The 16,449-nt window shown below is 31.8% G+C and overlaps 1 protein-coding gene across 1 annotated transcript; it reads right to left on the bottom strand.

Moving 5' to 3' along the window:
* Window positions 1-11,768: 11,768 nt before the first annotated feature.
* Window positions 11,769-15,714, bottom strand: tmem160 (transmembrane protein 160). Its single transcript, XM_056374099.1, has 4 exons — window positions 15,402-15,714; window positions 15,122-15,146; window positions 14,134-14,226; window positions 11,769-13,289 (listed from the first exon to the last, which is right to left on the bottom strand). Exons 1-4 carry the CDS (start codon window positions 15,621-15,623, stop codon window positions 12,970-12,972), a joined length of 660 nt encoding a protein of 219 aa, XP_056230074.1. The 5' UTR covers window positions 15,624-15,714; the 3' UTR covers window positions 11,769-12,969.
* Between the last annotated feature and the right edge of the window lie 735 nt (window positions 15,715-16,449).

Raw genomic sequence — 16,449 nt, 5'->3', positions numbered from 1 at the left:
TTTATGCCATACTATACTATGATGTTATTTGGTATTTTTCTGCCATACTATTTTTTGCCATTTTCTGGCATTTTATGGCTTACTATACTATGATGTTATTTGGTATTTTTCTGTCATACTATTTTTTGCCGTTTTCTGGCATTTTTTGCCATACTATACTATGTCGTTTTTTGGCATTTTTCTTCCATACTATATTTTGCCGTTTCTTGGCCTTTTATACCTTAATATACTTTCACGTTTGATGCCTGACCATACTATGCCGTTTTTTCGCATTTTTCTCCCATACTATTTTTTGCCGTTTCCTGACCATACCATGACATTTTTATAACCTTTTATGATTTAATATACTATAATATGTTGTATTTTTGACGTTTTTTGCCATACTATACTATGATGTTCTTTTACCTTTTTTGTCATACTATACTATGACTTTTTTTTTGGCATTTTTATGCATAATTATATTAAATCATCTCATGCCTTGTCATCCTATGACAATTTTATGACATTTTATGCCTTAATATACTATGTTGTATTTTTGACATTTTATGCCATACTATACTATGCCGTTTTTTGGCATATTTCTTCCATAATATTTTTTGCCATTTCTTGGCATTTTATGCCTTACTGTACTATCTCCTTTGATGCCTGACCATACTATAACGTTTTCATGACCTTTTATACTAAATATATTATGATGTATTTTTGATGTTTTTTGCCATACTATACTATGACGTTTGATGCCTGATCATAATATGACGTTTTTATAACCTAATAAGCCTCATTATACTACGATGTATTTTTGACCTTTTTTGCCATACTATACTATGATGTTTTTTGACCTTTTTGCCATACTATACTACCTCTTTTTTATGGCATTTTTCTTCCATAATATTTTTTGCCGTTTCTTGGCCTTTTATGCCTTACTATACTATCTCATTTGATGCCTAGCCATACTATGACGTTTTTATGACCTTTTATGATTTAATATATTATGTTGTATTTTTTGGGCTTTTTTATGCCTTTATTTGATAGTACAGTAGAGAGACAGGAAATGGGGAGGCAGAGAGAAGGGGAATGACGTGAAGCAAAGGCTGTCCAATGCGGGACTCAAACCGGGGCCAACTGCAGCGAGGACTGTAGCCTCTACACATGGGGCGCCTGCTTAGACCACGACGCCACATGACGCCCCCTATGTTGTATTTTTGATGTTTTTTTCCATACTATACTATGACGTTTTTTGGTATTTTTCTACCATATTATACGTTGATGTTTTTTAGCATTTTTGTGCCTCACTACACCAAGTCGAGTTATGTCTTACTATACTATGACATCTTTAAGGGGTGAACTACAATTTGCAAAAGTGTAGCAGCATTTGGTACAATGGTTAGAAGAGCCACCTCATACTCAGAAGGTTGTGGGTTCAATTCCCAGTAAGGTGCTAAACAGTCATGGGGCTTTTTTTTTTTTTTTTAATTTTAACACCATAGTATGCTATGTTGTTTTTTGGCATTTGTATGCGTAATTATATTATTTCATCTCATGCCTTGCCATACTTTGACGTTTTTATGACCTTTTATGCCTTAATATATTATGTTGTATTTTTGGCATTTTTCTGCCATACTTTTTTTTGCCGTTTCTTGGCATTTTATACCTCTCTATACTATCTCCTTTGATGCCTGACCATACTATTACATTTTTTTAAACTTTTTATGATTTAATATACTATGTTGTATTTTTGACGTTTTTTGTCATACTATACTATGACGTTTTTTTTGGCATTTTTATGCCTAATTATATCATTTCATCTCATGCCTCGCCATCCTATGACGATTTTATGACATTTTATGCCTTAATATACAATGTTGTATTTTTGACATTTTATGCCATACTATACTATGCCGTTTTTTTGGCATTTTTCTTCCATAAAATTTTTGCCGTTTATTGGTATTTTATGCCTTAATATACTATTTAGTTTGATGCCTGACCATACTATGACGTTTTTATGACCTTTTATGACTTAATATGCTATGATGTATTTTTGACGTTTTTTTCCATACTATACTATGTCGTTTTTTGGCATTTTTCTTCCATAAAAGGTTTTGCCGTTTCTTGGCATTTTATGCCTTACTATACTATCTTGTTTGATGTTTGACCATACTATGATATTTTTATAACGTTTTATGATTTAATATACTATGTTGTATTTTTTACCTTTTTTGCCATACTATACTATGACGTCTTTTTTGGCATTTTTATGCCTAATTATATCATTTCATCTCATGCCTTGCCATCCTATGATGATTTTATGACATTTTATGCCTTAATATACTATGTTGTATTTTTGACATTTTATGTCATACTATACTATTTCGTTTTTTTGGCATTTTTCTTCCATAAAATTTTTTGCCGTTTCTTGGCATTTTATGGCTTAATATACTTTCACGTTTGATGCCTGACCATACTATGACGATTTTATAACCTTTTATGATTTAATATACTATGATGTAGTTTTAATATTTCATGCCAAACTATACTATGACCTTTTTGGCATTTTTCCTCCATAAAAGGTTTTGCCGTTTCTTGGCATTTTATGCCTTACTATACTATCTTGTTTGATGCTTGTCCATACTATGATATTTTTATAACGTTTTATGGCTTAATATACTATGATGTATTTTTGATGTTTTTTGCCATACTATACTATGACGTTTTTTTTGGCATTTTTATGCCTAATTATATTATTTCATCTCATGCCTTGTCATCCTATGACGATTTTATGACATTTTATGCCTTAATATACTATGTTGTATTTTTGACATTTTATGCTATACTATACTGTGACGTTTTTTGGCATTTTTATGCCTGATCATATTATTTCATCTCATGCCTTGCCATCCTATGACGATTTTATGACCTTTTATGACTTAATATACTATGTTGTATTTTTGACGTTTTTTTCCATACTATACTATGTCGTTTTTTGGCATTTTTCTTCCATAATATTTTTTGCCGTTTCTTGGCATTTTATGCCTTACTATACTATCTCCTTTGATGCCTGACCATACTATAACATTTTTATGACCTTTTATGCTTAATATATTATGATGTATTTTTGATGTTTTTTGCCATACTATACTATGCCGTTTCTTGGCCTTTTATGCCTTACTATTATATCTTGTTTGATGCCTGACCATACCATGACATTTTTATAACCTTTTATGATTTAATATACTATGTTGTATTTTTGACGTTTTTTGCCATACTATACTATGACGTTTTTTTTTGGCATTTTTATACCTAATTATATCATTTCATCTCATGCCTCGCCATCCTATGATGATTTTATGACATTTTATGCCTTAATATACTATGTTGTATTTTTGATATTTTATGCCATACTATACTATGATGTTATTTGGTATTTTTCTGCCATACTATTTTTTGCCGTTTTCTGGCATTTTATGCCTTACTATACTATGTCGTTTGATGCCTGATCATAATATGACGTTTTTATAACCTAATAAGCCTTATTATACTACGATGTATTTTTGACCTTTTTTGCCATACTATACTATGTCGTTTTTTGGCATTTTTCTTCCATAATATTTTTTGCCGTTTCTTGGCATTTTATGCCTTACTATACTATCTCCTTTGATGCCTGACCATACTATAACATTTTTATGACCTTTTATGCTTAATATATTATGATGTATTTTTTATGTTTTTTGCCATACTATACTATGACGTTTTCTGGCATTTTATGCCTTACTATACTATGTCGTTTGATGCCTGATCATAATATGACGTTTTTATAACCTAATAAGCCTTATTATACTACGATGTATTTTTGACCTTTTTTGCCATACTATACTATGATGTTTTTTGACCTTTTTGCCATACTATACTATGCCGTTTCTTGGCCTTTTATGCCTTACTATTATATCTTGTTTGATGCCTGACCATACTATGACATTTTTATAACCTTTTATTATTTAATATACTATGTTGTATTTTTGACGTTTTTTGCCATACTATACTATGACGGGTTTTTTTGGCATTTTTATGCCTACTTATATCATTTCATCTCATGCCTCGCCATCCTATGATGATTTTATGACATTTCATGCCTTAATATACTATGTTGTATTTTTGATATTTTATGCCATACTATACTATGCCGTTTTTTGGCATTTTTCTTCCATAATATTTTTTGCCATTTCTTGGCATTTTATGCCTTACTGTACTATGTCGTTTGATGCCTGACCATACTATGACGATTTTATAACCTTTTATGATTTAATATACTATGTTGTAGTTTTAATATTTTATGCCAAACTATACTATGACCTTTTTGGCATTTTTCCTCCATAAAAGGTTTTGCCGTTTCTTGGCATTTTATGCCTTACTATACTATCTTGTTTGATGCTTGTCCATACTATGATATTTTTATAACGTTTTATGATTTAATATACTATGTTGTATTTTTTACCTTTTTTGTCATACTATACTATGACGTTTTTTTTGGCATTTTTATGCCTAATTATATTATTTCATCTCATGCCTTGCCATCCTATGATGATTTTATGACATTTTATGCCTTAATATACTATGTTGTATTTTTGACATTTTATGCCATACTATACTATTTCGTTTTTTTGGCATTTTTCTTCCATAAAATTTTTTGCCGTTTCTTGGCATTTTATGGCTTAATATACTTTCACGTTTGATGCCTGACCATACTATGACGATTTTATGACATTTTATGCCATACTATACTATACTATGTTGTAGTTTTAATATTTTATGCCAAACTATACTATGACCTTTTTGGCATTTTTCCTCCATAAAAGGTTTTGCCGTTTCTTGGCATTTTATGCCTTACTATACTATCTTGTTTGATGCTTGTCCATACTATGATATTTTTATAACGTTTTATGGCTTAATATACTATGATGTATTTTTGATGTTTTTTGCCATACTATACTATGACGTTTTTTGGCATTTTTATGCCTGATCATATTATTTAATCTCATGCCTTGCCATACTATGACGTTTTTATGACCTTTTATACCTTAATATTCTATGTTGTATTTTTAAAAATTGTTTTGCCATACTATAATATGCCGTTTTTTGGCATTTTTCTCCCATACTATTTTTTGGCGTTTCTTGGCCTTTTATGCCTTAATATACTTTCACATTTGATGCCTGACCATACTATGACGATTTTATGTCATTTTATGGCTTAATATACTATGATGTATTTTTGATGTTTTTTGCCATACTATACTATGACATTTTTTTTGGCATTTTTATGCCTAATTATATTATTTCATCTCATGCCTTGTCATCCTATGACGATTTTATAACATTTTATGCCTTAATATACTATGTTGTATTTTTGACATTTTATGCTATACTATACTGTGACGTTTTTTGGCATTTTTATGCCTGATCATATTATTTCATCTCATGCCTTGCCATCCTATGACGATTTTATGACCTTTTATGACTTAATATACTATGTTGTATTTTTGACGTTTTATTCCATACTATACTATGTCGTTTTTTGGCATTTTTCTTCCATAATATTTTTTGCCGTTTCTTGGCATTTTATGCCTTACTATACTATCTCCTTTGATGCCTGACCATACTATAACGTTTTTATGACCTTTTATGCTTAATATATTATGATGTATTTTTGATGTTTTTTGCCATACTATACTATGCCGTTTCTTGGCCTTTTATGCCTTACTATTATATCTTGTTTGATGCCTGACCATACTATGACATTTTTATAACCTTTTATGATTTAATATACTATGTTGTATTTTTGACATTTTTTGCCATACTATACTATGACGTTTTTTTTTGGCATTTTTATGCCTACTTATATCATTTCATCTCATGCCTCGCCATCCTATGATGATTTTATGACATTTTATGCCTTAATATACTATGTTGTATTTTTGATATTTTATGCCATACTATACTATGATGTTATTTGGTATTTTTCTGCCATACTATTTTTTGCCGTTTTCTGGCATTTTATGCCTTACTATACTATGTCGTTTGATGCCTGATCATAATATGACGTTTTTATAACCTAATAAGCCTTATTATACTACGATGTATTTTTGACCTTTTTTGCCATACTATACTATGTCGTTTTTTGGCATTTTTCTTCCATAATATTTTTTGCCGTTTCTTGGCATTTTTATGCCTTACTATACTATCTCCTTTGATGCCTGACCATACTATAACATTTTTATGACCTTTTATGCTTAATATATTATGATGTATTTTTTATGTTTTTTGCCATACTATACTATGACGTTTTCTGGCATTTTATGCCTTACTATACTATGTCATTTGATGCCTGATCATAATATGACGTTTTTATAACCTAATAAGCCTTATTATACTACGATGTATTTTTGACCTTTTTTGCCATACTATACTATGATGTTTTTTGACCTTTTTGCCATACTATTATATCTTGTTTGATGCCTGACCATACTATGACATTTTTATAACCTTTTATTATTTAATATACTATGTTGTATTTTTGACCTTTTTTGCCATACTATACTATGACGTTTTTTTGCATTTTTATGCCTGATCATATTATTTAATCTCATGCCTTGCCATAGTATGACGTTTTTATGACCTTTTATACCTTAATATTCTATGTTATATTTTTAAAAATTGTTTTGCCATACTATAATATGCCGTTTTTTGGCATTTTTCTCCCATACTATTTTTTGCCGTTTCTTGGCCTTTTATGCCTTAATATACTTTCACATTTGATGCCTGACCATACTATGACGATTTTATGTCATTTTATGGCTTAATATACTATGATGTATTTTTGATGTTTTTTGCCATACTATACTATGACGTTTTTTGGCATTTTTATGCCTGATCATATTATTTCATCTCATGCCTTGCCATCCTATGACGATTTTATGACATTTTATGCCTTAATATACTATGTTGTATTTTTGATATTTTATGCCATACTATACTATGATGTTATTTGGTATTTTTCTGTCATACTATTTTTTGCCGTTTTCTGGCATTTTATGCCTTACTATACTATGTTGTTTGATGCCTGATCATAATATGACGTTTTTATAACCTAATAAGCCTTATTATACTACGATGTATTTTTGACCTTTTTTGCCATACTATACTATGTCGTTTTTTTGGCATTTTTCTTCCATAAACTTTTTTGCCGTTTCTTGGCATTTTATGCTTACTATACTATCTCCTTTGATGCCTGACCATACTATAACATTTTTATGACCTTTTATGCTTAATATATTATGATGTATTTTTTATGTTTTTTTGCCATACTATACTATGTCGTTTTTTGGTATTTTATGCCTTACTATACTATGTCATTTGATGCCTGATCATAATATGACGTTTTTATAACCTAATAAGCCTTATTATACTACGATGTATTTTTGACCTTTTTTGCCATACTATACTATGATGTTTTTGACCTTTTTTGCCATACTATTATATCTTGTTTGATGCCTGACCATACTATGACATTTTTATAACCTTTTATTATTTAATATACTATGTTGTATTTTTGACGTTTTTTGCCATACTATACTATACTATGACGTTTTTTGACATTTTTTGACGTTTTTTTTTTGCATTTTTATGCCTACTTATATCATTTCATCTCATGCCTCGCCATCCTATGACGATTTTATAACCTTTTATGATTTAATATACTATGTTGTAGTTTTAATATTTTATGCCAAACTATACTATGACCTTTTTGGCATTTTTCCTCCATAAAAGGTTTTGCCGTTTCTTGGCATTTTATGCCTTAATATACTATGTTGTATTTTTGATGTATTTTTGATCATACCATACTATGACATTTTTATAACGTTTTATGATTTAATATACTATGTTGTATTTTTTACCTTTTTTGCCATACTATACTATGACGTTTTTTTTGGCATTTTTATGCCTAATTATGTTATTTCATCTCATGCCTTGTCATCCTATGACGATTTTATGACATTTTATGCCTTAATATACTATGCCGTTTTTTGGCATTTTTCTTCCATAAAATTTTTGCCGTTTATTGGTATTTTATGCCTTAATATACTATTTAGTTTGATGCCTGACCATACTATGACGTTTTTATGACCTTCTATGACTTAATATGCTATGATGTATTTTTGACCTTTTTTTCCATACCTATGTCGTTTTTTGGCATTTTTCTTCCATAATATTTTTTGCCGTTTCTTGGCATTTTATGCCTTACTATACTATCTCCTTTCATGCCTGACCATACTATAACGTTTTTATGACCTTTTATGCTTAATATAGTATGATGTATTTTTGATGTTTTTCGCCCTACTATACTATGACGTTTTATGGCATTTTATGCCTTACTATACTATGTCGTTTGATGCCTGATCATAATATGACGTTTTTATAACCTAATAAGCCTCATTATACTACGATGTATTTTTGACCTTTTTTGCCTTACTATACTATGATGTTCTTTTACCTTTTTTGTCAGACTATACTATAACGTTTTTTTTGGCATTTTTATGCCTAATTATGTTATTTCATCTCATGCCTTGTCATCCTATAACCATTTTATGACATTTTATGCCTTAATATACTATGTTGTATTTTTGACATTTTATGCCATATTATACTACGATGTATTATATATACTATGCCGTTTTTTGGCATTTTTCTTCCATAATATTTTTGCCGTTTTATGGCTTTTTTTTATTATTTTTTTTAATTGGCATTTTTCTTCCATAAAATTTTTGACGTTTCTTGGTATTTTATGCCTTAATATACTATTTAGTTTGATGCCTGACCATACTATGACGTTTTTATGACCTTTTATGACTTAATATGCTATGATGTATTTCTGACATTTTTTTCCATACTATACTATGATGTTCTTTTACCTTTTTGCCATACTATACAATGTCGTTTTTTGGTATTTTTCTTCCATACTATATTTTGCCGTTTCTTGGCCTTTTATACCTTAATATACTTTCACGTTTGATGCCTGACCATACTATGCCGTTTTTTTCGCATTTTTCCCCCATACTATTTTTTGCAGTTTCCTGACCATACCATGACATTTTTATAGCCTTTTATGATTTAATATACTATGTTGTATTTTTGACGTTTTTTGCCATTTTTCTTCCATAATATTTTTTGCCGTTTCTTGGCATTTTATGCCTTACTATACTATCTCCTTTGATGCCTCACCATACTATAACATTTTTATGACCTTTTATGCTTAATATACTATGATGTATTTTTGATGTATTTTTGATCATACTATACTATGCCGTTATTTGGCATTTTTCTCCCATACTATTTTTTGCCGTTTTTTGGTATTTTATGCCTTAATATACTATTTAGTTTGATGTCATGACATTTTTATAGCCTTTTATGATTTAATATACTATGTTGTATTTTTGACGTTTTTTGCCATACTATACTATGACGTTTTTTTTTGGCATTTTTACGCCTTATATTATTTCATCTCATGCCTTGTCATCCTATGACGATTTTATGACGATTTTATGCCTTAATATACTATGCCGTTTTTTGGCATTTTTCTTCCATAAACTTTTTTGCCGTTTCTTGGCCTTCTATGCCTTAATATACTTTCACGTTTGATGCCTGACCATAGTATGACGATTTTATAACCTTTTATGATTTAATATAATATGTTGTATTTTTAACATTTTATGCCAAACTATACTATGACCTTTTTGGCATTTTTCCTCCATAAAGGTTTTTGCCGTTTCTTGGTATTTTATGCCTTAATATACTATTTAGTTTGATGCCTGACCATACTATGACCTTTTTATGACCTTTTATGACTTAATATGCTATGTTGTATTTTTGACGTTTTTTGTCATACTATACTATGATTTTTTTTTTTGATTTTATGCCTTACTATACCATGAGGTTTTTTTGCTTTACTACACTATGATGTTTTTTTTGCCCTACTATAATATGATGCTTTTTGGGGTATTTATGCCTTACTATACTATGACATTTTGTGACATCTTTTGACTTACCATACTGTGACGTTTTTTGATATTTTTTACCTTACTATACTATGAGGTATTTTGATATTTTTTTACCTTACTATACTATGATGGTTTTTTTTATTTTTTTGCCTTACTATACTATGATGTTTTTTGGGGTTTTTATGCCTTTCTATTTTATGACTTTTTTTTTTGCGTTCCTATACTATGACGTTTTTTGACATTTTTTGCCTGACTATACTGTTACGTTTTTTAACATTTTTGTACCTTACTACACTATCACGTTTTTATTCTATTTTTATGCTTACTATACTATGATGTTTTTTCGGGTTTTTATGCCTTTTTTGCCTTACCATACTGTAACTTTTTGGTATTTTTTACGTTACTATACTATGACGTTTTTTTAAATTTTCGTACCTTACTATACTATGATTTTTTTTAAATATTTATGCCTTACTATACTATGATGTTTTTGACACTTTTTGCCTTACTTTACTATGACCATTTATCTTTTGTACCTTATTATAATATGACTTTCTTTGATATTTTTTGCCTTACTATACTATGACGTTTTTTTAACATTTTTATGTTTTATTATACTATGATGTTATTTGACACTTTTTGCCTTACTGTACTATGAAGTTTTTATGCCTTGCTCTGCTTTGACATTTTTTGACGTTTTTATGCCTTACTACACTATGATGTTTTTTTGCCTCACCATACTATGTTTGACATTTTTAAGCCTTAATATTGTATTCTGTGTGTGTAAAATTCAAATCCTTAAGCCTAGAATTGAGCTCCACAAATGTTTTTTTGTTTCACAAATAGAAAATTGATTCAAAAATGTCTGTTTGAAAGTTGTAAATTTTAGGAAGATATTCATAAATACTTTTCATGTATTTGTAAATGAATTGAATGTACTCACAGATAATTTTTTTATGTGCAATTTATCTTTTTGCAAGATATTTATGTGAATTTGTAAATGTATTTTTTGTATTTGTTTTATCTTTACAGATTTCACATTTACACACGGATGTCAGTCTGTTCACACAAATAATATTGAAACAAATGTACCTCCATACCCAGACAACAGAGGTCATGTCCAATTTCCAAAGGATTTATCAGTTTCATCAAACTTAAAGCAGTTAACAACAGTCAATTTAAAATGTACATGTGGTGAATATTTTATGAGCTAATTGCACTGTTTTTAGTGTCACTATGGATTACCTTTGAGCCCAAAAATCAAAAGGAAAGAAAGAAGAGATTTACTGTCTACAATTTTCTGCTGCCAGTGTTTGAGAAAGCTTTAAAACAAAATTTAGGCCTTGGGACCTTTAGACCTTTTTCTTCGAAAATATAATAGAACAGTAAACTGAATAAAAATGTGAAAATCTGAATGATGAAAACATTTAGTGACCTTTGGTATGTGCGGTAGAAGTGTGTGTTGGTGAGACCATGACCTGCAGCTGCCCGCTGGATAATCCAGTTTTAGGTTGGACCATAGACTGTGTATAAAAAAGTTAGGACTTGAACTCATGATCTCAGTTTTTGTAGTCCCCACCAAAAGAGATTTTAAACGAAAATTAAACGACCTCTTCAAGGTATTGTATAACTCTTATTTTGTCTTTCTTCTGCTGCTTATTGTCTCATGAAGGTTAGGGACCATCACGCTATTGAAATGTAAAAAAAAAAAGTCTGTTTACGCACAGATTTCATCTGGCTTTATTACTGTATGTACAGTAGGGCGCATTGAAAGTGGTGCACACATAAACAAAAGTAAACAACAGTGAACCCCATTCCCACACACAAACTCAATATTATCAACTTTTCCATACTATCAACTATTCCTAAAATCCAGTAAAACAGCAATTATATCTATCACCAGATAGTGTGAAACTCACTCAGAAGATAAAATGGTTTATGGTTAGATTTAGGTACTGTACATGTATATTTACAATACCGAGCAAAATATATAACCACAGAAAAAGCAGTAAAAAATACTCTGATTCCAAAAGTCTAGAGTTACTATAATGACAAACGAAAACTGATAAAAGTGCTATTGTCCTTATAAAACAAAATAAAAAATTTACTTCACAGGGTCAATTTAAACCTTTTAAAAATAAATTCTAAGCCCTCATTAATTTGCAATCACAAAGAGAGACCTCAAACATGCATATAGTATGTCCATCCTCTCTAGATCTCACAGCATATTACAACCAGATTCTTTTATTTCAAGACTTTTATGAAAACTTCAAGTAGTCAAGTCACAGTTAATTATGTTAAACAAGATTATATGACAAACAGCATCTAGCAACACTTGGCTGGGAAAAGCCAATGGTCTAAAAATGATTGCATACAGTGCCCTGAAAAGTAAACTTGAAGAAGAAACATATGATGTTCTCAGTGAGTCTTTCCAATGTGCATGTGAATATGAAGATGTAGAAAATGAAAAAAAAAAAAAAATCAATACAATTTTCAGACAGATTGATAACGCAAGTGAAGCAGCTTTCAATATATGTGATTGTAAGAAATTTTACAAAACAGCTGATTTATTCAGCAGAGGTGAGTGTATTCAAATGACCAAATTATCAATAATTCTCAGCATCTCTCTCACCTGTTCTCCAAAAGATCATGAAGTCTTTCTTTACCTTTACAACAGTCTTTACATCAATATTATAATGGATAATAGATCTGTATCTATAAACTCACACACAGCCTGCATATGAACCTGTAGGCTGCTTGCTTGCACACACACATACAAATAAGGGGAAACCCTGAATCAAAGCAGCGCGTACACACACACACACACACACACACACACACACACACACACACACACACACACACACACACACACACACACACACACACACACACCCCTCCATTCTCCATCCTGGGAAGATCTCTACTTCTTCGGCCCCTTGCTGTCACTGTCCTCACTGTCGCGGGAGCCACGGTAACCCCGGAGTTCGCGCCTCTCCCGGCACTCCCGGCACTCTTCCTCGTCCTCTCCCTCCTCATCCCCCTCGTGGATGATCTCCACCTCCAGGCGGCCGATGTAGAGAGATACCGCACAGAGCCAGAAGAGGGCGACGCTGCCCACCACGGCTCCTTGGAGCAGCAGCGCTGGCACGGACACCAGCATCATCCTCCGCAAGGCAAAAAGGCTGCCAATGTACGAGGCACCGCCAAACGACACACACACACCTCCCAGGATAAAGAAGGCTGAGGAAAAACAGATTGACATGGTATTATTGTAGAGATCCAATTAATTTTCTCACTGTAATGAAGTCTGGGAGGGAGGCAGTTTGGATCTACTCATTCTCTTAATTATTTAGGTAAAAATTAAAGATGAAGTGGAAGATTTTCTGGTCTGGAAAATTATTTTAGACAACATAATTATACAAGCTGTGCCCACAATGCAACACGGGGAATATATGTTAGAAATAGGTCTAACCTCATGACTAAATTTATTACCATGCCTGTTAAGTTTTGTTTTCAGCTTTTTTACACATTAATGTGCATCAAACTCAATGACTATTAATCATAAATGATTTAATGAAGGTCTTGTTTGATAAACTTTTAACACTCAAAACCAGCATTTCACATAACCATGACATTGGTTACAACAAGATATCAAGGATCTAACCTCCTTTTTTCTTTGTTTTTTTTTTTTACTCATGATTTTAGTCAATTGCAGAAATCCTTGTGAAATTATTCATTTTAAACCTGCTGGTGAATCCACAAATGAAATCTAATGCAAGGTTCTCTTAGAAATTTACAAATTTTCAGACAAAAAGAGCTGAGGTATTGACACATTAGATGGTCCAGTTAAAAAAGTTGTAGTTATTTCATGGACATTCACCGATTTTCAAATGCAATTACTTTTTTATTTTATTTTTCTTGAATCCACTAGTTTTAAAAGATTTAATGTCTGCAGCAGCAACTCTGTTAATGAACGTGCATCACAAGCTACTGTTTGTTACTGAACTACCACAGAGCTTGGGATGGCAGTGGGACGATTTCCAGCTCTACTGTACTGTACATGAAACAGTATTGAAGCCTGTACCATATCCTGCTTCTCGTCCCACTTCACTCTGGACAAATGCGATGACTCCGATCCCAGTTGCCAGTAGACCGTTCCTGAACCACGAGAGGAATCCTGCAAAACAGTCAGAGCCAGAAATAAACAGCTGACGCGTTACAGCCTGAGCAAAGCCTGAGCCAGAATCAATCACGCTGTTTACATGAATCACTGTCCTTGCAGCTGTCTCTGTATCGAGACCTTATAGTAACCTGCCCAATTCTAAGACTATATATATATAATATATATATATATATATATATATATATATATAGACATATAATATGTATATATAGAGAGAGGTATAAAGTTTGGATGTAAATAAGAATATGTTTGAACATTTGACAGACAAGAGTGGAGACTTGTAAAAAAAAAAAAAAAAAAAAAAAAAAGAAGCTCATCAGTAAACATACCAACAGTCTGAGCTGTGTCCTAATCCTACACTACAAACTATTAGTGCGTCTTCAAACTGGAGAAGTGACAGAGTTAAGTGTACTCAAAGATGTCAGTGCACGCATACGGAAAAACACTTGATTTTTGAGAGCACTATGGTTCCACAATACAATGCACAGAGGTAATGGAGGAGCTCCTTACAGTTGCAAAACAAACAAATTGCAATTGTTGACATGAGACAACTCATGGATGATCTTTGGGGGAAAGAAAATATAAAATTTAAAGAAAAATTTAGTTTGGCCTTTGTAAAGTTTCATTGATAGAAGAGTTCCAAGGGTAGGTGCAGGCTTATGCAGGGTTTTGAATGAAGGACTTTTCTTTGTTATGGAGTATTTTTACACTGTGGTTTTAGTACGTTTACCTATGCAAATGATCTGAGTACTTCTTCCACCACTAGATATATAAAATATAATTTTATATATAACATACCGACAGAAGAAGTGTGAGGGGAGAATTAAATAAGGACTTTGAAATATGGAGTTGTAGGTTTAACCCAAGTGCAGTGAAGTCTTTAAGTTACCTGTTTCATGGGACTTTCTCAGCATCTGCGAAAACCAGAGAAGAAAAGCTATTAGCAACATCAACCTCTGGTTCAACGATCCATTTTCCTTTCAGGATATCAATATGATTATGACCATAACATGAAATGTATTCGGTCAAGTGTGACACAACCTCTGTAGTTCGTTTTCTTCAAAAGAGAAACGAAAGTAAAAGTAGCTGTGACATTTAAGAGTTGGGTTGAGAAAGCAATCAGTCCGTGAAAATGAATATAAAGGATTTTCCTCTCGGACTGAACCTACCAAAGCGTCCGCCTTGTCGAGGTCTGTGAACTGGTACTGCTGCGGCTCCGGCCCCCGGCTCTTCCCCCACGGTCCCTTCTCCCCATGCCGAAGCCGGGCCGAGCCGTGCAGCCTCCGCAGCGGGGCTGCGGCGCAGGGAGGCCGGACCTGCTTCACTACCCGGGCGAAGTGGGACACGGACTGAGGCAACTGCCTCCTCATGAACAAACTAAGGAAAGCCATCACATCACTAGTCCCTGCTGGCTAAAATACGAGCTGAACGCAAAAGCACAACACGACCTTTGCATGACCTGTGAACTCTCACACGGTCGACGACATACCGGAAAGAGCCTCCCGCGTACAGGTAGGCAGAATGAACACAGCGCCACCGTGCTGACGTCAATTAAATACATAACTAAAATAAAACAACAAAATATGAATAAAACAGATTATTTTACCACGCAACCAATTTTTCTTTTCATTTTTTCTATTATACGTTTGCATACATCGAAATTTCCCCTCAAAAGCAATTATAACAACCTGCAATTACACATTTACGCCACACGAGTGAGCCAGAGCACAAGCCTATGATTTACATGGCACGTTCACGTTTATTTATTTTTTTTAACTATTTTTTAAACAGTAGCCTACAATACAGACAAGGGACAACAACAACAAAAAGACTTTTAATTTGAAAATATAAAGTGGCAAAGGGGGATTTAAAAGGCTTAAAAATAGAAAAATAAAGCAAAATAAATAATAAAATAACATTAGAAACATAAAATGGAGCACATGAACATTTTCATCCTTACATGTTCAAAGATTGGACATAATTTTTTAAAAACCTTTTATTCTTTATAATTATATTAAATTATATATATATATTTTATTTAATTTATAATTTTTAACCCTTTTTTTCTTTTTGCTTCTTTCTCTTTTTTTCTTTTTATGTATTTAAGACTATTCAGACACATTTGAAAAATCACTTAGGATAAGGATTGAGGGACTTGGATCCTTCCAGCTGCAACAAATCATTTCATTTTCAATTAATTGTATAAATATTTTATTC

Source organism: Seriola aureovittata, chromosome 4, assembly GCF_021018895.1.
Source record: "Seriola aureovittata isolate HTS-2021-v1 ecotype China chromosome 4, ASM2101889v1, whole genome shotgun sequence".
Taxonomy (NCBI): Eukaryota; Metazoa; Chordata; class Actinopteri; order Carangiformes; family Carangidae; genus Seriola; species Seriola aureovittata.
This window is presented reverse-complemented; position numbering and strand designations above follow the sequence as displayed.

Excerpts from the sequence above, each read along its gene's own strand:
- tmem160 (XM_056374099.1), bottom strand. The coding sequence starts at position 15,623 with ATGGCTTTCCTTAGTTTGTTCATGAGGAGGCAGTTGCCTCAGTCCGTG. Across the intron at positions 14,227-15,121 it reads GAGAAAGTCCCATGAAACAG|GATTCCTCTCGTGGTTCAGG; the intron begins GTAACTTAAAGA and ends ACTGTTTTGCAG. Across the intron at positions 13,290-14,133 it reads GGGACGAGAAGCAGGATATG|CCTTCTTTATCCTGGGAGGT; the intron begins GTACAGGCTTCA and ends GTTTTTCCTCAG.